The 24,058-nt window shown below is 40.5% G+C and overlaps 2 protein-coding genes and 1 long non-coding RNA gene across 4 annotated transcripts in view; 2 read left to right on the forward strand and 1 right to left on the reverse strand.

Moving 5' to 3' along the window:
- FETUB (fetuin B) overlaps nucleotides 1-9,676 on the forward strand; it is a 30,716-nt gene extending 21,040 nt beyond the window's left edge. For both annotated transcript variants that reach the window (XM_072807758.1, XM_072807757.1), the window contains 4 exons: nucleotides 346-515; nucleotides 1,233-1,334; nucleotides 8,384-8,467; nucleotides 9,169-9,676. In XM_072807758.1, coding sequence (XP_072663859.1) covers nucleotides 346-515; nucleotides 1,233-1,334; nucleotides 8,384-8,467; nucleotides 9,169-9,549 — 737 coding nt within the window. In that variant the 3' untranslated portion in view covers nucleotides 9,550-9,676. The remainder of the gene's footprint in view (nucleotides 1-345; nucleotides 516-1,232; nucleotides 1,335-8,383; nucleotides 8,468-9,168) is intronic.
- LOC140622152 (uncharacterized) lies at nucleotides 8,568-13,634 on the reverse strand. The gene is made up of 2 exons (XR_012021855.1): nucleotides 13,384-13,634; nucleotides 8,568-8,795 (listed from the first exon to the last, which is right to left on the reverse strand). It is a non-coding gene; the product is annotated as an uncharacterized lncRNA (long non-coding RNA).
- Nucleotides 13,168-23,369, forward strand: HRG (histidine rich glycoprotein). The gene is made up of 7 exons (XM_072807756.1): nucleotides 13,168-13,428; nucleotides 15,068-15,184; nucleotides 16,036-16,126; nucleotides 17,322-17,488; nucleotides 18,659-18,742; nucleotides 20,849-20,950; nucleotides 22,478-23,369. The coding sequence occupies exons 1-7, from the start codon at nucleotides 13,198-13,200 to the stop codon at nucleotides 23,279-23,281; spliced, it is 1,596 nt and encodes a 531-aa protein (XP_072663857.1). The 5' UTR covers nucleotides 13,168-13,197; the 3' UTR covers nucleotides 23,282-23,369.
- Nucleotides 23,370-24,058: the final 689 nt, after the last annotated feature.

The raw sequence follows: 24,058 nt of genomic DNA on the forward strand, positions 1-24,058 counted from the left end.
CTGCCTGACAGAGGCAATGATGGTGAAAAGTATTGAGCTAACTGGGAAAAAGTTTTTTATATCAATATAAACACACATATTATGTATTTTTGAGCAAAATTCCTCTGGTAAATAACTTTGTGTGAGGTATAACAAAAATCTTGCTTTTTTGGATTATGAAAATAGTACACACTCACTGCAGAAAGCTTGCTGCTGACAGTTTTCTTTCCAGATAATGCCTTTTTCACTCCATCCTTGCTGAAATGATTTTTTAAAAATTTCTGCCTCTGCTGTGGTCATATGATTTATGGGATTAAAAATCATTAAGGAGTTTTATTTTTAAACTTCTCTCTTTGGTGTCAACAGTTTCTCGAAGAAGGATTCACAATAGGTGCCCTGATTGCCCCAGCCCCAGAGCCACTGACTTGTCAGATCCCAGGGTTCTAGAAGCTGCCCTGGAATCTCTCGCAAAATACAACAGTGAGAGCACCTCAAAGCAGTATTCTCTCGTCCAAGTCACCAGGGCTTCTAGTCAGGTGAGGCTGAAGTGTCGTTACACCAACAATGTGTCTCATAACTGTTACTGTCAATTCCTAAGCTGAGAGGAGTTTTGATTCCAGCTGAAAAGCCTTTTCTTTGTTCCCTACTCGGGTAGACCTCATGTACATTCAATCATGTTTCAGTTTCTGAGTTATGCCATGGGATTTCCATCAGAGTTGTGGGACTCCATTTTACTTCATTGGCCTTAAGGTGAGAAGGGAACTAGACTCATAGTCTCCTTGGTTATTCTACTTAGGTTCACTATTTGCTGCTACAGTCTCATATTTGATTGACCATGGATCATTTAGCAAGCCAATTTCTGCTTCATCTTAAGGTGTGGAGTAGATTACAGAGGTTTACAGATTAGGGAAAATGGAGGCTCACTTTTATTTGGATTATGTTGAATCTATTTATATAGAGAAAGACTAAGCTAAAAACAAATCTGCAGGAGAAAAAAGCAGCTCACCCAAGGGAAGGTTTTTAGAGCTCTTTCAAATCCTTAAGAGGGGAAGAAAAGTATGATGATTATATTTTTAAATAACAGAATCACAATATATGCTTTGATCTTGGGGGAGTACAGGGACAGCAGGAGACCTGTGTTGACAATGACTCTGAGGACATTTGGTTCTCGAAAATAAAATGCTGTCAAACCTGAATCATTTCTCCACATGGTAAGATTTAATTTTTATTTCTCAACTTCCCTCTCATACCAGTGGGTGTATGGCCCTGCGTACTTCGTGGAATACTTAATCAAAGAGTCACCATGTACCAAATCCCAGGTCAGCAGCTGTGCACTTCAGCCCCCTGACTCTGAGGTAAGTATTCCTGAATGTCTTCATAATTTAAGATTTGGGTTCACGAGTCATCTATACATACTTATGATCATAAATTATTACATGAGGTGTTATAATGCATGAGATGCTTTTCTTCCCCTCAAGGAACAACTAAGTAGAGATTGTGTTGGCTCAGATGCAATAATAAAGGATTTTATTTTATTGTAATTGCAATTTTCATCAGCAATATGATGCCTTCACATACACAAAAAAAATTGATCATAGGGCACTATAAAACACAGACAGATTTTCTCAGTGGTTTGTGATAGTCCTGCTTCTATCTAAATAAATCCAGTTATATTTGGAATACAGCATGGTGCTCCTTTCCTTGGACCACTCCGTAAGAAGGAAAAGAAGTCAAATAGGGTTTCTTTCAAAGAATGTGGCCAAGATAGGCAGGGCACCTTGAAACCATCTGAAACATACCTGGTGAGAAATGTTGATTGACACAATGTGTTATAGCACAATTGGGTAAAATGAGTCAAAAGGCTTTTTCCTCCTTATTTACTTATACTAACAACTTTATTACGATATAATTTACACATCATAAAATTCACCCTTTAAGGTATATTCACAGAGTTGTGCCACTATCACTACTATCTAATATTAAAATATTTTCATCATCCCATAAAGAAACCCCATACCCATTAGCAACTGTTTCCTCACCCCAGCCCCTGGAGATTGCTTGGCTACTTGTTATCTCTATGACTTAGTCTTTTTCTGAACATTTTGTATAATGGTATCATGTTGCGTATGACCTTTGGTGTCTGCTTTTTTTCACTTAACATAATGTTTTCAAGGTTTATCTGTGTTGTAGCATGTATCAGCACTTCATCCCTTTTTATGACCAAATAACATTTCATTGCATGGATGCACCATGTACTGTTTATTCATTCATTAGTCTGGATATTTGGGTTGCTTCCCCATTTGAGCTATTATAAGTAATGATGCTATGAGCCTTTGTATACCAGTTTTCACGCATACTATGTTTTGTTTCTCCTGAGTATGTAGTTTGAAGTGGGATTGCTGGGTCACACTTTATGTTTCACCTTTTGACTAACTGCTGAACTGTTTTCCAAGGTGACTGCACCAGTTTCACAATCCCATCTGCAATGTATGAGGGATACAATTTCTCCATATATTTGCTCATACTAATCATTACCTGTCTTTTTAATTGTAGCTATCTTATTGAGTATGAAGTGATATCTCATTTTGGTTGTTACTTGCATTTTCCTCATGGCTAATGATATTAAGCATCTTTTAATGTACTTATTGGCCATTATTATATATATGTTCTTTGGACATCTCTCCAATTTAAAATTGGATTCTTTATTTTCTTATTGATGAATTGTAATAGTTTTTTACATATTCTAGATACAATCCCTTTATCACATACATGATTTCAAATATTTTCACTCATTCTCTGGGTTGTCTATTCATTTTTTTAAAGATTTCATTTATTTATTCACAAGAGACACAGAGAGAGGCAGAGACATAGGCAGAGGGAGAAGCAGGCTCCCTGCGGGGAGCCCAATGTGGGACTTGATCCCAGGGCCCCGGGATCATGCCTGAGCCAAAGGCAGACACTCAACCACTGAGACACCCAGGTGTCCTGGTTTTCTTGATGATATTCTTTGAAGTGCAAAAGTTTTTAATTTCCATGAAGTCCTATTTATTTATTTTTATTGTCATTGAACGTTCTTTTGGAGTCATCTTTAAGAAATCATTGCCTGATCCAAGATCACTAAAATTTACTCCTTTGCATTTTTCAAAAATTCTTGTAGTCTTAGTTCTGATGTATAGGTTTGTGACCCATATTAAGTTAATTTTTGTATATTGCGTAAGGTAGGTGATTCAACTTCATTCTTTTGCATGCCAATGTCCATTTGTCCTAGAATTTTTGTTGAATAGACAATCATTTCCTCCCATTTAAGTGTCTTGGCATACTTCTTGAAAATCACTTGGCCATCAATGTCAAGGTTTATTTCTGCACTCTCAATTTTATTCTATGGATCTATATAGCAATCCTTATACCAGTGCCTCACTATCTTGAATACGATAGCTTTGTAGCAAATTTTGAAATTGAGAAGTGTGAGTCCTCCTATTTTGTTCTTCTTATTCAAGATTACTTGGGTATTCCAGATCCCTTGCATTTTCATAATAATTTTAGGATCAGCTTGTCATTTTCTATTTTAAAAAGGCAATTAGAATTGTGATTAGAATTGCCCTGAATCTGTAGACCAATATAGGACATACTGTCATCTTAACAATATTAAGTCTTTCAAGCCGTGATTATGGATTGTCCTTCCTTTTGTTTAGGACTCATTTGATTTCCTTCAACAGTGTTTTATAGTTTTCAATGTTTGATACTTACTTATTTGTATATCTAAATATTTTATTCTCGTTGATGCTAACATAATGTATTTGTTTCTTTAATTTTGTTTTTGAATTGTTTACTGCAAGTAAATAGAAATACAATTGATTTGGGTATACTCACCTTGTATTCTGTAACCTTGCTGGATTCATTTAGTAGTTTAATAGTGATCTAGTAGATTCGTTAGGATTTTCTACATGCAAGATCATGTCATTTGCACTTAGAGATAGCTTTACTTCTTTCTTTCCAATGTGTGTGCTTTTTAATTCCTTTTCTTACCTAATTTCTCTGGCTAGAACTTCCAGTACAAGTCAGACAGAAATGGGAAGAGTAGACATTCTTATCTTATTCCTGTGGAAAGTATTCAGTATTTTATCATTGAATATGATGTTAACTCTAGTTTTTTCATGCATGTCCCCTATTAAATTGAAAAAGCTCTATTCCTAACTTCTAAATATTTTTTCTTAATAAAGAAAAGCAGTATTAGAGTTTATTAAATGTTTTCTCTGAGTTAATGAGATAATCATGGGGTTTTTTTCTCCTTTAATCTATCATTATTGTATGTAACAATGACTATTGTATGTTAAAACAATTTTACACTTAAGGGATGAATTCCAATTGATCATGATATTTAATCCTTTTTATGTTTTGCTAAATACAGTTTGCCAGTAATTTTTTTACAAGTTTTCCACTTATAAGCATAAGAGTATTAATCTCTAGTTTCCTTGGATTGTCTCTGCCTGATTTTCATGGGTTTAACATTAGCCTCACAGAATGAGTTGGGAAAAATTCCCTCTTCTTCTATCTTATTTTGAAAGAGTTTGTTAAGGATTGGTGTTCAGTCTTCTTTAAATGTTTGGTAGAATTCACCAGTAGGCCTGAGCATTTCTTTGTGAGAAGTTTGGGGCTTTTTTTTTTTTTTACTATTATTAATAATTCAACCTCTTTACTTGTTAGAGGTCTATTCAGATTTTCTATTTCTTCTTGGGTAACTTTTGGTAGTTTGTGTCTTCCTAGGAATCTGTGTATTTCATCCAAGTTAACCTAATTTCTCAGCACATAGGAAAATGTTCATAGTATTCCCTTATTTCTGAAAGATTGGAAGTAATGTTCCCTCTTTAATTCCAGAGTTAGTAATTTGAGTTATTTTTTCTTGGTTAGTCTACCTGAAGTTTTATCAATTTTGTTGATCTTTTCAAATAATCAACCTTCAGTTTTATTTTTCTGGGTTTTTAAAATCATCTAGTTCATTTATTTTCTCTCTGTTCTTTATTATGGCCTTCTTTTTGATTGCTTTGGGATGAGTTCTTTTTTTTCCCTAGGTTATATAAACAATTTGCTATCCTTTTTTTTTTCTTTTAAAGGTTTTATTTATTTGAGAGAGAGTGTGTGTGAGTGAGAGAGAGCACAAGCAGGGGGAGGGGAAGGAGGAGAAGGAGAAGCAGACTCCTCACTGCATGGAGCCCCAATTTGGAGCTCGATCCCAGAATCCTGGGATCACTACCTGAGCCAAAAGCAGATGCTTAACTGACTGAGTCACCTAGATGCCCCACCTCTTTTTCTCCTTTAACAATAGTGTTTACATCTACAGATTTCCTTCTAAGCAATGTTTTAGCTGCATCTCATAAGTTGTGCATGTTTTGTTTTGGTTTCCATTCATCTCAAAATATTTTCTAATTTTCTTTGTGATTTTTTTCTTTGACCAATTGGTTATATAGGCATATGTCATCTAATATTTGCAGAATTCCCCAATTTTTTCTCTTATCCATTTCTAATTTCATTCTATTGTGATTGGACGATATGTTCCATATTATCTCAATTCTTTTAAATTTATTGAAGTTTGTTTTATAATTTAACATAATGTTCTATGCACACTTGAGAAGATTGTGTATTCTACTGTCTTTAGGTGGAGTGTTCTGTAATGATTCGTTTATAGTGTTAAGTCTTGTATTTCCTTGATGTTTTGCATAGTTGTTCTAACCATTACTGAAAGTGAGGTTTCCATCTATTATTGTTGACTTGTCTTTATTTTCCTCAAATTCTGTCAGTTTTGCTTATGTTCTTTGGGGCTCTGTTGTTAAGTACATATATATTTATAGTTGTTGTGTCTTCCTAATAAATTGAACTTTTTATCATTATAAAGTGTTTTCCTTGTCTCTACTAACAATTTTTGTCTTGAAGTCAACTTTGTTTCATATCTGTTTCATTGCAGCTCTCTTTTGGTTATGTGTATATAAATGTGTATATAAATATATAATATTTTTACTTTTAGCCTCTGTGTGTCTTTGGATCTAAAGTGTGTGTCTCAAAAACCTTGTATAATTAGTCAAGTGAATTTTCTCAAGGAATAATTGGAATACATTTTCATCCTATTCTGTAGGATCACTCCTCACTTCTCAATAACATCTTGGGCAGATCCATAGCTTTCTGGTCATTTTCAATAATAAGCTCAACTTCACTTAGGTAATTAAGATTCACTTGCAGGTCTGAAAAAATTATACTCAATCAATTCTGAAACAACACTTCTATCTTAGATCCAATGCAAAGCTTTTCTTTCTCTCTGTAGCTTCGGCCTGACTCAGAGCTTAGGGCCTGCTGTGAGAAAGGAAGTCAAGGTCTATTCTTTCATTTTTTTTCTCTCCTTTCTGTAATTTTTTGTTTAATTCTGGCTCTTCCAAGTTCCAAGAAGAATGAGAGCGGGGAAGAGTGAACAGTACAAAGTCTTTTTTATATAACTGCAGTTGTAGTTTTCTCTTGCTCTACACTAGCCCTCCATAAGACAGGTTCCAGTACTGGTTCTCTAGAGTAATACCGGTGTGGATTCATCCAGAGATCCTTTCCTGGCAGTATGATGTATTCTCTAGTTGACTCCTTGGAGCCACTCCTCCTTAGATTCAGCCCTCACAGATTTTTACTATCATATGCCCCTTGTCTGGAAGATTGTCCCTTCAGTAGATACTTTCAAAAAAGACCTACCAATGGCATTTGCTTGTCCCATGGAAATCACACATTTTTACTCTTCCAAACAATTGAAACAGTCTTCCCTTTCCTGCCCTTTCTCCTTACCCTACCATAGCAGGCTGCTTTAGCCAAGATCCTGCTTTCAGAATGCTCTGAAAGAAAAGCTAATACAAATCTTCATAGCCCATATGTCCTCACACTTCACATGTTAAGCATGACCACAAACTCGCTCTTTGTGGTTCACTCTAGATTCATCAGGAAGTAGAGTAGCTCAGCAAATCCTACTCAGAATAGGAGTAGACAGGCTCTACTTGGTACAGGTAACTGCAGTGTCTCCAGAAGGTTCTCTTAAAGAGTGTCTCCTATATGATTTGGTGATGAATTGGAGAAGGAAAGAGACTAAAGCACCATTCTCCAAGGACTTTCTACATTAATTAATTTTCCCATCCTAAGGAATTTCTAATCTTCTCTTTCTATAGTCTGGACATGGGTGATCAAGTTATATTCAGGCAATCCATTTAGACACATTTTAGTAAATTCCATGTGAATATTCTTAAGCATTCTTCTTTAGAAATTGAGGCAATATTTTTTTTGCAATATTTCATTACAACATTCTATTTGTACTTGGATATATGTATACTCTATGACTCTAAAATTCCTCTTCTAGGAATTTACCCTGAGAAAGTAACTAAGAACTTATTAAATAATGCAGAGGAATATTAGCTAGTGGTTATAAAGAAGATCACAGAAAACTATTTAATGCCATTAGAGGATTTTCACAATATATTATTAAGTGACAGGAGAGACTTACAAAATAATATATGTAACAATCCTATTTATCTAGAAGAAAAATATATATGCATAGGAAAAAGAGTTACAGGAAAAGAAATCAGATCATTGTGGGAAACAGGTACCTTTCATGCAGTTACAGGTCTTTTTATTTCTTTTTGTTTATTCATATTCTAAATAAGTATTTATTATATTTGTATTAAGAAAAAAATTACTTTATGTCTAAATAAAGAGATGTTGAAGGAGCTGAGAAGGATTTTGTCTGAGGAAACACAGGTGGAATATATATAAAAGGCACTACTATGTGAGAGATGAGAACAGGTTTTCAAAATGACCCAAAGATAGAAGTAAGACCAAGAGGTAGATATCCTGTAGAGACAGATTTCTACTCAATACAAAGAATTTTCTAACGGTTTGTCCTCAAGAAATCCTGGGTTTAGAAACACCTGGGTGGCTCAGTCGGTTAAGCATCTGACTCTTGATCTCAGCTCAGGTCTTGATCTCAGGGTCATGAGTTGAAGCCTCTCATGCTTGGCATGGAGCCTACTTTTTACAAAAAGGAAAGGGGGGGCTGTGCCTGAGTGGCTCAGCTGGTTAAGCACCCAACTCTTGATCTCAGCTCAGGTCTTGATTTCATAGTCATCAGTGGAGCCTACTTAAAAAAAATAAAATAAATTTAAAAAATAATTCCTGAGTTTCACATCATTGGAGGATATGTAGCCTAGTTTGGGTGATTATTTGGTAAAAATGATCTAGAGAGAATTGACTCAGAGCCTGCCCATAACATTAGGAACGTAAAAATGTCGATTGGTTGTGTGTATACAAAAGCAGAAAGCAAGTTGATTTCTATTTATAATCATTGATAATCATTAATACTCACAGGACATTGTGTTTTCTCTTTCTTTAGCCTGTTGGTATTTGCAAAGGTTCTCTGGGTCAAAGAGAATTAGAAAAGTTCGTCTCCGTGACTTGTCACTTCTTTGAACCACAGGTATTTTTCAATCTAATTGTTTGTCTTCTTGTGAAGAAGAGAACAGATAAGCTAAATTCTAACTGCCCCCACCCCACCCTCTCCTTTTTATTTCCTAAAATCCATGATCATCACTTTATTCAGCCTGGCCCAAGGTCATACCCACAGCATGGCAGGTTAAAGACCAGTCAGTCATATTTTGTTTACTATGAGGGAAAGAACTATAGTTGAGAGGGTGACTGAGACAGGCCACCCTGTCCCATTGTGACTCTGGGAACATTCTTCCCTCTCTGAGTCTTGGTTGCCTTGTCTGTAGAATGGGATTGCAACATCCACCTGGTTCAGATCCCTGTGGGAAACAAAGAGAGGAATTAGATGAAGAGCCCTGTATTGGGCCTGGCAATGAATAAGCAATCAATAAAAGTAGCTGTGGCTGCACTACTGCAAACAGGGTGACAGTTCCCCGGGGGACTTGAAAGAAGCCATTTAACCTCTCCAAACCACTGTTCAGCTCTGAATTTGTAAGATTTGCAGTCAAGCTTCTGTTGTCTGGTTTTGCTTTATAACCCTTTAACCAGAGGTTCATCCCTCTAATTGGTCTCCCTTTGAAACATTACATCGGAAAGTCCCAGAACAGCTTAGCTTGGTACTAGCCATGACAGGCAGAAGTTTTTCCTGGGAATGTTCCCTTATTTGAAAATTTGAAAATGTTCATATTTCAGGTTCCTGCACCTGGAGAGGAAAATGCTTCTGCTAGCCAGGGACCTGTGGACCTCCCTGGGGTGGGAGAGTTCCAGCAGAAAAACACAGCTCCTACCAACTCACCCTCCAAAGCTGTGCCTAAGGGATCTGTCCAACATCTCCCTGACTTAGATGATGAGAAGAAGCCTGAGGGTGCTCAGGAAAACAGCCCTGTCGAGGCCTTCCCTGTGAAGCTAGATCTCACCACAGATCCTCAGGGAGAAAGCCTGGATGTTTCCTTCCTTTTCCTGGGACCTATGGAGCGGAAGCTGGTTGTTCTGCCTTTCCCCAACAAAGAACAACGCTCTGCTGAGTGCCCAGGACCAGCGCAGCAGGGCAACCTTCTTATTCTCCCACCATGAGAACCATATAGAGGATTCCATGGGGGTACAGTGCCTTGTGGGAGAAGGGAGGTGCTGGAGAATGGGGACAGGGAGACAGAGAACTCAAATGTAGAAAGTGACTAATAAAGTGTATCATTTGACTCTTTGTGGTCTCATCATGTCATCTGGAAGTGTAAATAATGAGACTACACCGTTGACTTATACACAGGGCTGCATCCCTTCTGAACCATCCAAGGCCTCACACACCATGGACAGATGCCTCTCTGCCTCTCCTGTCTTCAGCCTCTCCCTCTGTAATCTTACTGCCTGTTAGCTAAGTCTCTGACATAGGGCCTGCCATATTCAGAAATGTCCTCTTCTTTCTGGGCAAAAGCACATTGTGAGTCTTTTGATCAAAATAAGATTAAAATGGAAGGATATCAAGAAACTGGGGAGATGCCTGGGTGGCTCAGCGATTGAGCATCTGCCTTTGGCTCAGAGCATTATCCTGGATTCCTGGGTTCAAGTCCCACATCAGGTTCCTTGCATGGAACCTGCTTCTCCTTCTCTCTGTGTCTCTGCTTCTCTTTCTGTGTCTCTCATGAATAAACAAAATCTTTAAAAAAAAAAAAAAAAGAAACTGGGATTCATTGGAGTGTCATTCTACCTATATTCCATAATTATTTAAACAGCAAGTATTGGTCAAATGTTATTTGCACAGCTTTCAACCTAAAGGTGGAATTTTGTTTTTTTATGACCTGTATGAATAGTCTCCGAGCCCCAGAACTTGATAAACTCATCTGTCAATAGGAGTAATTGGAAGCGACAGGTGCCTGTGGCCTGCGATTGAGCCTGGGGAGAACCAAACAATGCTCCAAGTTGGAGAGCTTTTTGACACCTATAATAGTTTTGCTTAGAATAGAAATTAATGTTCTGGTGACATTCATTCCCAATGTTTTCACTTAATAATATATATGTATATAATACAGTATATTATGTGTGTATATATTTATCCAAATATATGTAATAGCTGCATATACATATACACACATATCTTTTGAAATCTGACAGGTGTTAGGGGTTGAATTGTTTCCCCAAAATTCATATACTGAAGTCCTAACCCCCAGTACCTCAGAATCTGGTTGTATTTGCATATAGGTCTTTAAAAATGTAATTAAGTTAGAATGAGATCATTAGCGTGGGCCCTAATCCAACATGACTGGCATCCTTATAGGAAGAGATCAGGACACAGATTAGCACAGAAGCAAGGCCATGTGGGGACACAGAGAAAAGGTGGCCAAGGAAAGAGGCCTCAGAAGAAACTCACCTGCCAACACCTTAATCTTGGACTTGTAGCCACCAGGATTGTAGGCAATCACTTTCTGCCATTTCAACCACTCAGTTTATGGTACTTTTTTATGGCAGCCCTAACAAGCTAATACGACAGGGAAATCACTGGTGTAACAATTGTCCTCCAACCTAGTAGCCGTCTCTTAAAAGAAGCACATAGGCCTTGATAGCATTTGTTTAAAAGCAGTTAACAATAGCCATGTGCTGTTAACTCTTAGCTGCTTCCTTTAGGAAGGAAAAATGATGAAGTAGGGGCATCATGCAGAGTCTCGGGGCCTGTCGCAATCCAGGTCTAGCAAGAAACACAATGCATCACTAGGACTGTATTGGCCTTGAGGGTTCAGTGAAGGAAGGGGAGGAGAATGCATGAGCACATCCAAATCTCAGCCAAACTGTAGGAAAAGGTTATCCTCATCCTGGGAGCCTTTCCATCCCCTGCCTTTCCCTCCACCAGCCTTTAGCTCCCTCAAAGGCACTCTGTATTGGGTGTGGCCAGTAGAGCAAGAATAGAAGGCGTAATTAAGGAGCTCAGCTCATCAAAACATAGTAAGTTTTCATGTTCATCTGTAGTTTTCTCCCTGCCTCTCCTCAGGTTAGAGCCCATTAGTGACATCTTGGCCAGATTCATACATACTACTCCTGTCATTCTAAATTTCATTAAAGAGGTCCCATTTCGCTAAGCAAAAGCTAGTGTCGTTAACACTACAGGTTCAATATCGAGCATAATTCAAAACATGTGTCTTCCATGTTTAGCACTTGCTAAGCCAGCCTGTGACTCTGGGAAGTGGGGCCTGCTTTTCATATACCCTCCCCTTTCCCTCTCTCTTCCAACAATATCCCTCCCTTCAGAGTCTGTTTAGAGTCCAGTGGTTCTCAACTATGAATGTACATTGGAATCACCTGTAGGTTTTCAAAGTACCAAGACCTAGGTCCACCCTCAGAGATCCTTATTGCTCTGGGAAGAGGCCTAGACAAGGATTTTTAGAAGTCCCTCAGGTGATTCTAGAATGAGAACCACTCAGACACTCACTGCAGAGAGAACAGGAAGTGGGGAGCTGCTATTTAAGGGACCTGTCAGGGTCCCAGGAGGGAACCTGGGCAGATTCCTTCAGGAAAAATACAGGCAGGTAGGTTGTTTCTCTAGAAGGGTGGGGGTGGGGTATCAGCCTAATGCCAGGCCTGCCACCCAGGTCAAGCCCTTCCTAGGTATAATGTTCCTAACTCCTTCTCTGGGATGGGCATCAAATTGCTTGATTCCTACCCTCACAACCATTCTCATCCATATAAAGCAATTCTCTTTAGTGCACTTTAGGGGCCACAGAGAACCAGATGATAAGAGGTGCCAACTTCTCAGAAACATTAGTGATAATAATAACAAAATACATCGCATCATTTACTCAATACCCAAATCTGTGCCAAGAATTATACTAGTTACTTTATATGTTTCCAATTTAAGTATCACACAATCCTACCAAGAGGTATGAATCTCCATTTTATAAATCAGAAAATTAAGAATCAGAGAAGTTTAATGGCTTACCCGGCATCACACTGTAAGAGAACAGGGCAGGTTTGAAATTCGGATCTGACTCCCAAGTAACAGCTTTTTAATCCTTCTCTTTAACTCAGAACTCAGTTCCTTTTATGGTGTTAACCATTTAACATGTTACCTCCCTTATATAATGCAATTACTTTTCTTTTTTGTTCTTTGTTCTTGTTTCTTTTGTTCTTTTTTTTTTAAGATTTTATTTATTTATTCATGAGACACACAGAGAGAGGCAGAGACACAGGCAGAGGGAGAAGCAGGCTCCCCATGGGGAATCAGATATGGGACTCAGTCCCAGGACCCCGGGATCACACCCCGAGCCGAAGGCAGACACTCAACCACTGAGCCTCCCAGGCGTCCCTGTAATGCAGCTACCTTCTGCTGAGGATGTTGAATGCCATAATCCAGAGCAGGGAGTGATGGTGGAGCTTTCTGGCAGAAACAGGGAGGCAGATGGAGGGAAACTGCTTCACTTCTAACCCCACCCCACACACCAATGTGGGCAGTGCTTGTGGTCAAAAACATACACTGGATCTGCTACTACTAGAAAAATCCAGATTTTGTGCAGATCACGGGTCTACCACTCACCAGCGGCATGCCTTGACTTTCTGTCCCCAGGACCCACTAATCATTTACAGCATGTTGATAGATATTTTAACCAGGGTTCAAGGTGACTCTCCCCGGTTACACAACAGAAATGTATAAAGACTGTGTTTAATCAATTATGCATGTGTGTATGTGTGTGTGTGTGTGTGTGTGTGTTTTAGAAAGTCTTTATAAAATTCCCTGCTGTGATGTACTATAGCAAGGGTTGGTTTTCCCATTTTCACAAAATGAGAGCCTTCCCTGCAGCACTGCTTCTCCTCCCTTTAGTCGCGCTGCCGAGCTCCTGTGCTGTGATTCCCACAGACTGCGATGCTACTGAATCCTTTGCTGAGAAAGCCCTAGACTTGATCAATAAGGGACGGCGGCATGGTTACCTTTTCCAGTTGCTGCAGGTCGCTGATGCCCATGTGGACGAATCGGTGAGGAATCAGCAGCGCTAGAGCTGAGCTGGGCACTGTGGCTCCGGCCTGTAGGCTTACTGCTTTGCACGATGCAATGGCTTAGGCTAGGGCTTCCAGTTTAGATTCTGCTGCTGCTCTACACTGTTCTTTTTTCCTTCAGACTAACATTTGCTATTCAGAGCGCTTAATTATGAATCAATCTCTAAGTACTTATAAGCGTGTATGCTGAGCCAAGTCCAATAGTGAGCACTGTCAGAGAAGAATTAGAATCAGCCGTAGGCAGGGACCTCAAGGAAATAATCATTGGCTCACATACAGGCACAGGCACACTGTGTAAGCTGGGACACATTCCCAGAGCCAAGTGAGCGGTATAGACGCTGAAGCAACCCCAGGAAAGGGAATCTATTAAAATTGGATGGGAGAAGGATGTGAGTAGGGAATCAGGAAGGAGGGTATCAGGGAGTAATTTAACATAAGCAGAGGGGTGGGGGTGGGGGTTCCAGAAGTTTTATATGGGCTTTGGAGCAGCTATCAGGTTGGAAGAGAGACTGTAGGCTTATCTTGAAGCAGGGAGAGCCTACCGCTTTCATTTAATGATAAGATTATATGCTTGTTTGGCGTGGATTTGAGGGCTTGATAGAGATTATGGAAGGAAGCCTCCCTCCACGCCCCACTCCCCAAATAACCTACCCTTTGGTGGAACCACTGAAATCAAGGAGGCCAGACCATGGAGCACCACAGAAGACAAGCAGAGTAATTCCTACTTGTTACAAGTATTAGAGACAGAGGCACTGCAGGTTGCAGAAAGCAAGAGGGATTGCAGGAATTTGGGATTCGGCCAGCAATTTAGTGATCGTTAGTGTCATTCCTGGCTGTTGGCCACATGTGTAGGGCACAGTGCTACCTCTGAGTGGTGACAAGAGGGTATGTGGGTGGGTGAGGCAGGGGCACAGGGTGTCTGGGGAGATGGAGGCAGGTGAGGTGAACTAGGAAGCTATTTCCTGCATTCAAGAGGAAGGAAATGAGGACCAGCCCCAGGCAGTGGGGATTAGAGCAGGGAGGATGAGGAACAGACACGAGATATTTCAAAGGAAGGCCATGGAAAGCCTGGCTTCTGGATAGTAAAAGCAAAGGAAAGAAACCACTGTTGACCTTCCGATTCTAAGCCGGAGACTAAGACGACAAATAATTAATGATGCCTCCCACAAAAGACAAGGGAGGTTGAGAGAGAGCTGGTTTTTAAGAGAAGAAAGCGGTTTCAGCTTTGGGCCAGTTGAAATCAAGGCAAGCAATCCAAGTTCAGGAATAGAGCTGGATGAGAGGACACAACTGCACGTACAGATTGGAGGCTGTCATCACTCATAATTCTGGGCTTGCACCTCCGACACCTCCGCCCAAACCCGCGCTGCTATTCAATGCTTGCTTTTTAAAGCTTGTGGGCGGAAGCAACATCATGACCGGTTAAAAAGAACATTTGGAAGTAACTCTTTGAAGCTATGTATTCAAAATAAGTAGATCAAATGACACAAAGGTAGGACATCTGTGATGCTTTGGAGAGGAGCAGGAATTCTGTTTCAGAAATAAAGAGCCTGCTTTTACTGAAAAAGCACTAGGCTCCCACAAGCTATTCACCTGTTGCTCTTTTGGCATTCCTCAGGAGTCTGTGGCTGTCTATTATTTAGTCTTGGATGTGAAAGAATCAGACTGTTCAGTCCTATCCAGGAAACACTGGAATGACTGCAAGCCAGCTCTTTCTGCACGTTTATCCGATATAGTAAGTAAGCAGGGTACCATCCTCTTCCTTTTATTTGCCTTGACCTCTGTTTACTCTGCTTACTCAGGGTGGCTGCCTGCCTGTGCTCATGCAGTGAAAAAGGAAGAGCAGATTTTGCCTCTTGACTCATGAAGACTATGTGGACCTTGAGTTATAGTCTCCTGAGAACCATACCTGGGATCCCAGTTCAAGATGAGTCCATGGGGATTGCGGTCCCATGGGATAACATGCCCAGCTGTGAGACCTGGGGCAAATTACCTAAGTTGCTAGACTTTTCCTCCTCAACTGTAAAATAACAGAAGGGGTTTAGGGTAGCTGGACTCTAAGATCCACTCAGGCTGACAGTCTATGGGCCTAAGAACCTATGAATTTGTGACTGTGTCCTACGAAGCCTGGCCCCATTGGCAGGAATAGCCAAAGGGATTAATGCAGTTACCTTGAGAACTAGGGTCTTGTTCTACATTGCATGTGGGCACTCAGATGGCAGACCCTCCACCACAGGAAAAGAACACAAAGGTCAATAAGCACATATATAAGATTTCAGTTCTAGAGAATAAGACATTTACATACCTAGGAGTCTTAGCACTTTTTTCCCTCAAAAATGTTTGGGATATGGTCATAATCTGTTTAAACCATTTCTCCCCGGCTCTCATGAGGCTTTTGGATGCCTATAGTACCCAGCTCACGGGAACAGACTAAGAAAATACAGGTTTTGAGAGACGACTGGGTGAGAAAAAACAAAAATGAATTCTCAATGGATAGTAAGAGTATGTGACATCACTTTTTGTCCCCTCCCCACATTCAACCCGAGGAAAGCAGTATGCAATGACATGAACCCTTTTCTCTTACAGGTGATCGGACAGTGTAAGGTAATAGCTACAAAGTGTTTGAATGAATCTCAGTATCTTAGAGTGAACGACTTTAACTGTACCACAAGTTCTGGTAAGGTCATCTGTTAAAATGCTAATTAATTCTAGATTAATGTAGAATTCAGTCGTACTGTGGTATCCATCATTTGATGCTAAGATATACATATCAGAAATGGTCCCTGCCTTCATGGATTCAATTATTTGATCTCTTCAGAAGAAAAGGGGGAGAGTTTCCTTCTGTTACAGATATACCTCCCTTTAAAGAAATTCAAGGTACAAGAATAGAAATCTATGAGAGGCAGTACAGCATAATTGTAGAGAATGTAGGCTCGGAGGTCAGATAAGTGATGAATTACAACTTCATCACTTATTAGTTGTATAGTCTTGAGGGCAACTTACTTAACCTCTTTAAACTTTCCTCCTTTGTAAAAGAAGGATAATCATAGTATTAGCCTTCTGGATCCTTCTTAGAATTAAGTAAGGCGCTCTATGTAGTACACTTTGCAGAAGTGTACTACTCAGCCCTCAATTATTGATTTCAACATCTGTTAGCTATAACTGTATAGTTCACAAAGCGGTTACACAGATGTTATCCCATTTCATCTTACAAGACTACGTGAGGTAAACATTATGATACTTTCTATTTTAGAGATGAAATAACTGAAGCTCAAAGAGGTTCAATGACTTGGCCTTGGGAACACAGCCAAAATGTAATAAAGACATGATCCTATCACACCAGTGTTGACTCTAAATGCCATGCTCTTTTTATTTCTTTTTTCAAAAAGAATTACCACAAAATTCCTTTTAAAAAAGTCCATTTCAACATGATTCAATATATAAAAATTCAGCAACCAAGCAACTCCTTCAAGAAGTCACCTTGAAAAAAGGTTGACCTGTATCTTCTCTCTCTGGGCGAAACTGTATTAATGATGCCTCTCCCTCCTTGGAGAGACAGGAGTCCCTTGGAGGGACTGTCTCCCTCCTTGGAGAGACAGAGTGAAACAGTAACACTTTGTGAGTGACAGGAGGAGGGGTGTCTAAATGGGGTTATAGCAGAAACATAAGCATTGGAAGGATCTGTGTTTAAGTTTAGCTCTGCTGCTGATTGGCTGATTTGATCTCAGACAATTTATTTAACTCCTCCATCCCTCAATTTGAAAAACGGAAGCTATCATTACTCTTGCCACCATGCTTATGTATATTAAGTCCCGACATGGACAATGCTGGTTCCAACCTGGTACTACAAAGATGACATCTTCTTTCTCCAGTCTCTTCAGCACTGGCCAATACTAAAGACAGTTCCATCCTATTTGACTTCTTCGAAGATACTCAGCCTTACAGAACACAAGCTGACAAAGCCCTTGAGAAGTACAAACAGGAGAATGGAGATTTTGCCTCTTTCAAAGTGGACCGGTTGGAGAGAGTTGTCAGAGCGGTGAGTCACTACTCACATCAGCTAGTGTCTGAGGGCCCAGCTCCAACCTGGCAGGTGCAGAACCCATGGCACTGGCCCTCTCCACTGGCCTCACACGTCCAGCTCCTTTCAAACTGAGGGCCCTGTTGCAGCCTCAATAGAATAAGGCTGCTTTACTGCAGTTTTCTAATTTTTGGAATTGTGGGGAGTATAAATATCCACTGAAGAAGAGGGAAAACCCAAAAAGAAAAGAGGGAAAGACAGAAGAGCATATTATGGTTATGTGAGTCATTATAAATCATCTAGTCCTAATCTCCTTGTATTATGATAGAAAACAGAGGCACCAGAGAAACCGTCTTGGCACACCCGGTGGTGTGGCTGAAGCCAGACAGTGCCCCTGCCTTCCAATCCAGGGGCCCAAGTGCCTCCCCTGCCAGAGTAGTCTTGCAAAGCAGCTCTTGGATGTCTGTCTTACATTTTGCAAATGCCAAGTTAAATAAATTATGGTGTGTACAACTCATGGAATGAACACAGCGCAATCACTAAAGAGAATGTTTTGGGAGAGATTCCTAGGGGGAAAAGCAGGTTGGTGAACAATACTTAGACTCTGAGCCCATTTATGTTAATTAGATATACGTGTATATGGGCAACATATTTAGGAAAAGGCTAGGAGAAACAATCAAATAGGTGGTAGTGATACATCTGGGACAAAGATATTGGGTGCAGGAAGTGTGATTTTTCACACTGTGCTGACTTAGGTCTATATTATTTGACATTTTCAGTGAAATAGTATTTACCTTATCACTTATGTGATAAATTTTTTTTATAAAGATTTTATTTATTTATTCATGATAGTCACACAGAGAGGCAGAAACACAGGTAGAGGGAGGAGCAGGCTCCATGCAGGGAGCCTGACGTGGGATTCGATCCCGGGTCTCCAGGATCGCGCCCCGGGCCAAAGGCAGGCGCCAAACCGCTGCGCCACCCAGGGATCCCTTTTTTTTTTTTTTTTTAATAAAGATTTTAATTATGTGATAAATTTTTAAAAGGCAGTGGCCATAAGAAAAAGGGCACATATTGGTGATTTTGAATCCCTGTGTTGCTTTACAGCATATTGGATAATAGGTATCTACTGTCAATTTTTTTTTACTCTTTATGTTCCTGAAACTGCTTTGATCCAATTTGTTCTAGAGAGGAGGGGAAAGAACCAATTACTATGTGGACTTCTCTGTAAGGAACTGCTCCGTCAGCCACCATTTTCACAGGCACCATAATGTGAGTATAATAAACATCTATGAAGAACTAGGCAACATTTAGAGACCACCCACCATGTGTCAGGCACCCTTCCAAGTGCTTTACACATATGTTATTAACCCCACCACCTACGAGGTAGATATTATTATTCTCTCTCTTATGGATGGAGAAACTGAGGCACAGAGATGTTAAATGAATCATAAGAGTACGATTTTAGAATAAGCACAGTAACTACCTAAACTTAAGCCTGAGGTCTTTTCTAACCCACTAGGATTAAAGACTTAGCTAAAACTAATAACTGGCTTGTGTTAAGAGCCTTCGTTCACTTCATCTCTTTTACTCCTCACAGTGACCCTGTGTGACAATAACAGAGGACCCGTAAAGTAAGGACCTAGCCCAATGCTCATAACCAAGCTGAGATTAGAATCCAATTCTCTTGATGCTCAGTCCCGTGGGATTTATCCCCTAATCATTTATAAGTGGATACTCATGTACCTGCAGAAAGATTGTATTAACAATATTCAACATTTGTAGGGTGACTTACAGTAACAAAACACCTCCATGTGTATTATTGCCTCATTGTATCCCTCTGACAACTGTGCTGAGAAGCAAATGTCTGCCCCATTTCCCTGAGACAGAAGGGCCTGGAAGTTTAACCAGTTGCCTAAGGACAGTTAGCTAGAAAGTGTTAAGGCATAGGATCTTCACAGTGGCCTTCTGATTTCAAGTCCAGGATAATGGTGAGGTTTAACAATACATTCTCCAAGGCCAGAAGAGAGGAAGCATTCATTAGTTCCTTTTCTGGCTGGTCAGTGTTCCCACCTGAAGCAATTCTAGAATCCTGCTTAGTGGCTGCTAGAAGAGATATCTCCCTCTCCTACTCCCTTCTTCAACAAATCCTTCACCACCTTGGTGTGGGTAATGCAAACCCAGTGTAGAAACATGGCAGCTGGAGAACAGGGGCCTCAGTGTTAAGTGTTTTTGTAGCATTATCTCATTTAATTAAGCCCTCCTGCGACCTGAAGGTAGTTAGGAATTTTATGTAACTTGCCTAAACTCACACAACTAGTAAATGGTGAAGCCAGAATTCACATACTTCTGTCTGACTCCAAAACTGATCTCAGAACCTCAGTGCTTAACTGTCTCTTTTAGGAAAGCATTTTCTTCTTGTCCTAGTCTAACTTTGACTGCTGGGTTTAGGAGCCTTTGGGACATAGGAATGCCAGCCAGTAGTAGCCTCTGTACTTAGGGTAGGGCCAGCAGATGGTCACTTTCCCAGGGTCCAACAAATCCATCTTCATACTGGTTCCCTCCTTTCCAACACTTTCCTTCAAGAAACTGAGTGAAACACCATTTGCTTCAACGTGGATGGAACTGGAGGGTATTGTACTGAGTGAAATAAGTCAATTGGAGGACAGGCATTGTATGGTCTCATTCATTTGGGGAATATGAAAATTAGTGAAAGGGAATAAAGGGGAAAAGAGAGAAAATGAGTGGGAAATATCAGAAAGGGAGACAGCACATGAGAGACTCCTAACTCTGGGAAACGAACAAGGGGTGGTGGAAAGCAAGGTGGGTGGGGGGTGGGGGTGACTGGGTGGCAGGCACTAAGGGGAACACTTGAGCACTGGGTGTTATGCTATATGCTGGCAAATTGAACTCCAATAAAAAAAAAGAAAAAATTTCATTTAAAATTATAAAAAATAAAAGGGGGGGGCCTGGGTAAAGTTGTACAAATCCCACTGCTACACCACTCTTCATTCTCACTAGGCACAGGGAACTTGGGTCTTCATTGCAGAAGGCTTGGCCTAAAGACAAGGCATCAATGACGTGCTGCTCCTCACGACTTCCAGTGGGGAAGCCCAGTGCTAGTGAGCACTCATGGAAGGGAAGCACAGCAACTTAGGGTGAACCACTTTGGAACTTGCACTTTCTCCAAGTATTGACTAGGAAAGATTGCTAAATAACTAGCGGAGATATTTGATAATATCACCCTGGTTTTTCTAAAGCTCATCTTCTTTCCCAAATGTCTAAAAGTTTACAAGTCTAGCTGTGCACCTTCATACCACCTGCACACACACACAAATACATGCATACACACACTAATGGGCTTTTCTTTCTTTATAGGCCTTTGGATTCTGCAGAGCAGATTTGTCCTATGATATAGAAGTCTCTGACTTAGAAAGTCCAAAAGACATTGCCATAAACTGTGAAGTCTTCAACTTTGCGGTGGGTTGCTTAAGTAGTCTTTGTGATGAGCAGTGCCAGACTAAGAAATATTTTCGCACACATAGTGTGTTTTGTTCCTATGGCTCTGGGGGGTGGTGGGAGACAGAGGCAGAGAGATGAGAGGGGGGAGACGAAATACAGAGAGAATAGGCCCCTGGAGAAAGGGGTGCAATTGCTGATATGACACAAAAAGCATAAAAAAATTCCAATTGGGGAAATATCCAAATTGGGTAAGATTTGTAAAGTAAAATCATAACCGATTCAATCAACCTTTAATGAATTTGAAAATGGCCCTTGTGGGAATCCCTGGGTGGCTCAGCGGTTTAGCACCTGCTTTTGGCCCAGGGCGCAACCCTGGGGTCCCGGGATCGAGTCCCACGTTGGGCTCCCAGCATGGAGCCTGCTTCTCCCTCCTCCTGTGTCTTTGCCTCTCTCTCTCTCTATGTCTATCATAAATAAGTAAATAAGTAAATAAATAAATCTTAAAAAAAAAAAAAGGAAAAGAAAATGGCCCTTGTAGTGAAGGTTCCAGTGCCGAGACTCAGTTCCTAGCTTTTATTATTAAGCATAGAACCTAAGGTGAATGAATTAACCTCAAACATATTATATAAAGGTACATAAAATAAGGCACAAAGCAATATTTCACATCTGTATCAGAAAGCTTTTCTGTACCAAGACATTCGTCACAGTATTTTTCACATCAGCAAAAACTGAAAATAATCCAAATGTCCATGTGCCAAACTATAAAACAAAGTGGGGAGGGGCAGGGCAGGTTTGTCACCATGAACCTGGCTCCACAGATTTTTTTTTTAACTAAAATCCGAACAAGAAGGAGGGTGAAGAGGTAAAATGCTTATCCTTTAAAGAGATGCTTATACCATAAGGCCTCAGAACTCTGTTAAAGATGTACATTATAAGGCACTAGTTTTCCAAATGTTGGTCTACAGAAAAGCACCATTCTATAATATAATTTCACCATTTTATGTTGAAATGGGAAAAATAAGAGTAATATGTATTTCATAATACAACATTTGTTCCATATAAAGAACCACCCTTTACTCTAAGGCATTTTTCTGACTCTTGTGTTATCGAAATATTATTCCAATTATGAAATAATGATGGTGGTAGATGCTAGTTTTTGTTTGTATTTTTTAAAGATTTACTTATTTATTTTAAAGAGAGAGGGCTCAAGTCGGGGGAGAGGCAGAGGGAGAGAAAGAATCCTAAACAGATTCCATGCTGTATTCAGAACCTGACGCAGGGCTTGATCTCACAATCCTGAGATTACAACCTGACCTGAAACCAAGACTCAGACACTTAGCTGACTGAGCCACCCAGATGCCCCATTGTTTGCATTTTAAATGTCCATTTGGCTGGGTAAGAGTTTGAGAACACTTTTTTGCTATCCCATTTTTAAAATTGATTTGTGAAATCCAAAAGTCTGGGAGCCATTGAGCTAAATTGAGTTGCACACCTAACTTCTCCTTTTGTGTAATGGAATAATCACTTTTCTGTATCCTTTACCAGGAACATAGAAATTTCAGTGGTAAACACCACCATTTTGGCCATCCCCATGGACCTCCTCCTCATGGACCTCCTCCTCATGGACCTCCTCCTCATGGGCATCATCCCCATGGACCCTGTCCCCATGGACGCCCTCCCTTTGGGCCCCCTCCCCATGGACACCCTCCCCATGGACACCATCCCCATGGACACCCTCCTCATGGGCACCATCCCCATGGACCCCCTCCCCATAAACACCATCCCCATGGACACCATCCCCATGGACACCCTCCCCATGAACACCATCCCCATGGACACCCTCCTCATGGACCCCCTCCCCATGGACCCCCTCCCCATGAACACCATCCCCATGGACACCCTCCTCATGGACCCCCTCCCCATGGACCCCCTCCCCATGAACACCATCCCCATGGACACCATCCCCATAAGCATCATCCCCATGACCACGATTTCCTTGACCATGGGCCTTGTGACCTACCACCCCATAGCCAGAGTCCCCAAGATCACCATCGCCAGGGCCAGGGCCCACCACCTCAGCACTCAGAAGAAAGAGGTCCAGGTAAAAAGCACTTTCCCTTCCACCGGAGACAAATCGGATATGTTTACCGACTCCCTCCACTAAAGAAAGATGAAGTTCTTCCTCTTCCCGAAGCCAATTTCCCCAGCTTCTCATTGCCAGACCACAGCCATCCTCTAAAGCCAGAGATCCAGCCCTTCCCTGAATCAGTTTCTGAATCATGTCCAGGGGTATTTAAGAATGACTTTTCAAATATCTCAAAATTTTTTGCATACTCACTTCCAAAATAAAAATTGATTTTCTCGATGGGGAAAAATTAATGTTCTGACTTAGAGCCATAAATAAAATACAACCAATAATGAATGCAAAATTCAAGTATTTTTACCTTATTTTTATATTCAGAGTAAGCAAACGTGGGTGGGGGAGGAGATGGCATGAGAAGAGAGAGACGAATGGAGAGGAAATATGTCAGTGCTGCAAGTCAGTGACAGATCACTAAATCCTTGCCGCAGATCTCTGACCCTCTTTCTTTCATGGATTTAACTCTAATTCTAGAGTCTTTCCTCACTGAGTACTTTCACTGTAGCTGGGCATACCAAGAAGGCATGTTTTAGCAGTCAAAGGACTATTCTTCTAACACAAAATTCAAATTCTCGGGATCCCTGGGTGGCTCAGTGGTTGAGTGCCTGCCTTTGGCTCAGGGTGTGATCCTAGAGTCCCCGGATCGAGTCCCAGGTTGGGCTCCCTGCATGGAGCCTGCTTCTCCCTCTGCCTGTCTCCCTCTCTCTGTGTGTGTGTGTCTCTCATGAATAAATAAATAAATAAAATCTTTTAAAAAATATTCAAATTCTCTCTTATTATTTCTAGATCTCTAAATTTCCTTTTGAAAAAAAAAAATAAGTTCCAAATTCAATTATGAGGCAATAAAGGCTTGGGCTATGAATTGCAAGGAATACCGCAGGTATGAATCGTGACGATAATTTCAGGTGCACAAGAAATATCACTCTATTTTCAGAAAAAAAAAATTAGTTTCCATTTCAGGTTGCCATCCTAGTAGGTTAATAGGA

The sequence above is a fragment of the Canis lupus genome, chromosome 31 (assembly GCF_048164855.1).
Source record: "Canis lupus baileyi chromosome 31, mCanLup2.hap1, whole genome shotgun sequence".
Taxonomy (NCBI): Eukaryota; Metazoa; Chordata; class Mammalia; order Carnivora; family Canidae; genus Canis; species Canis lupus.

Excerpts from the sequence above, each read along its gene's own strand:
- HRG (XM_072807756.1), top strand. The coding sequence starts at position 13,198 with ATGTACTATAGCAAGGGTTGGTTTTCCCATTTTCACAAAATGAGAGCC. Across the intron at positions 13,429-15,067 it reads ATGCCCATGTGGACGAATCG|GAGTCTGTGGCTGTCTATTA; the intron begins GTGAGGAATCAG and ends GGCATTCCTCAG. Across the intron at positions 15,185-16,035 it reads CTGCACGTTTATCCGATATA|GTGATCGGACAGTGTAAGGT; the intron begins GTAAGTAAGCAG and ends TTTCTCTTACAG.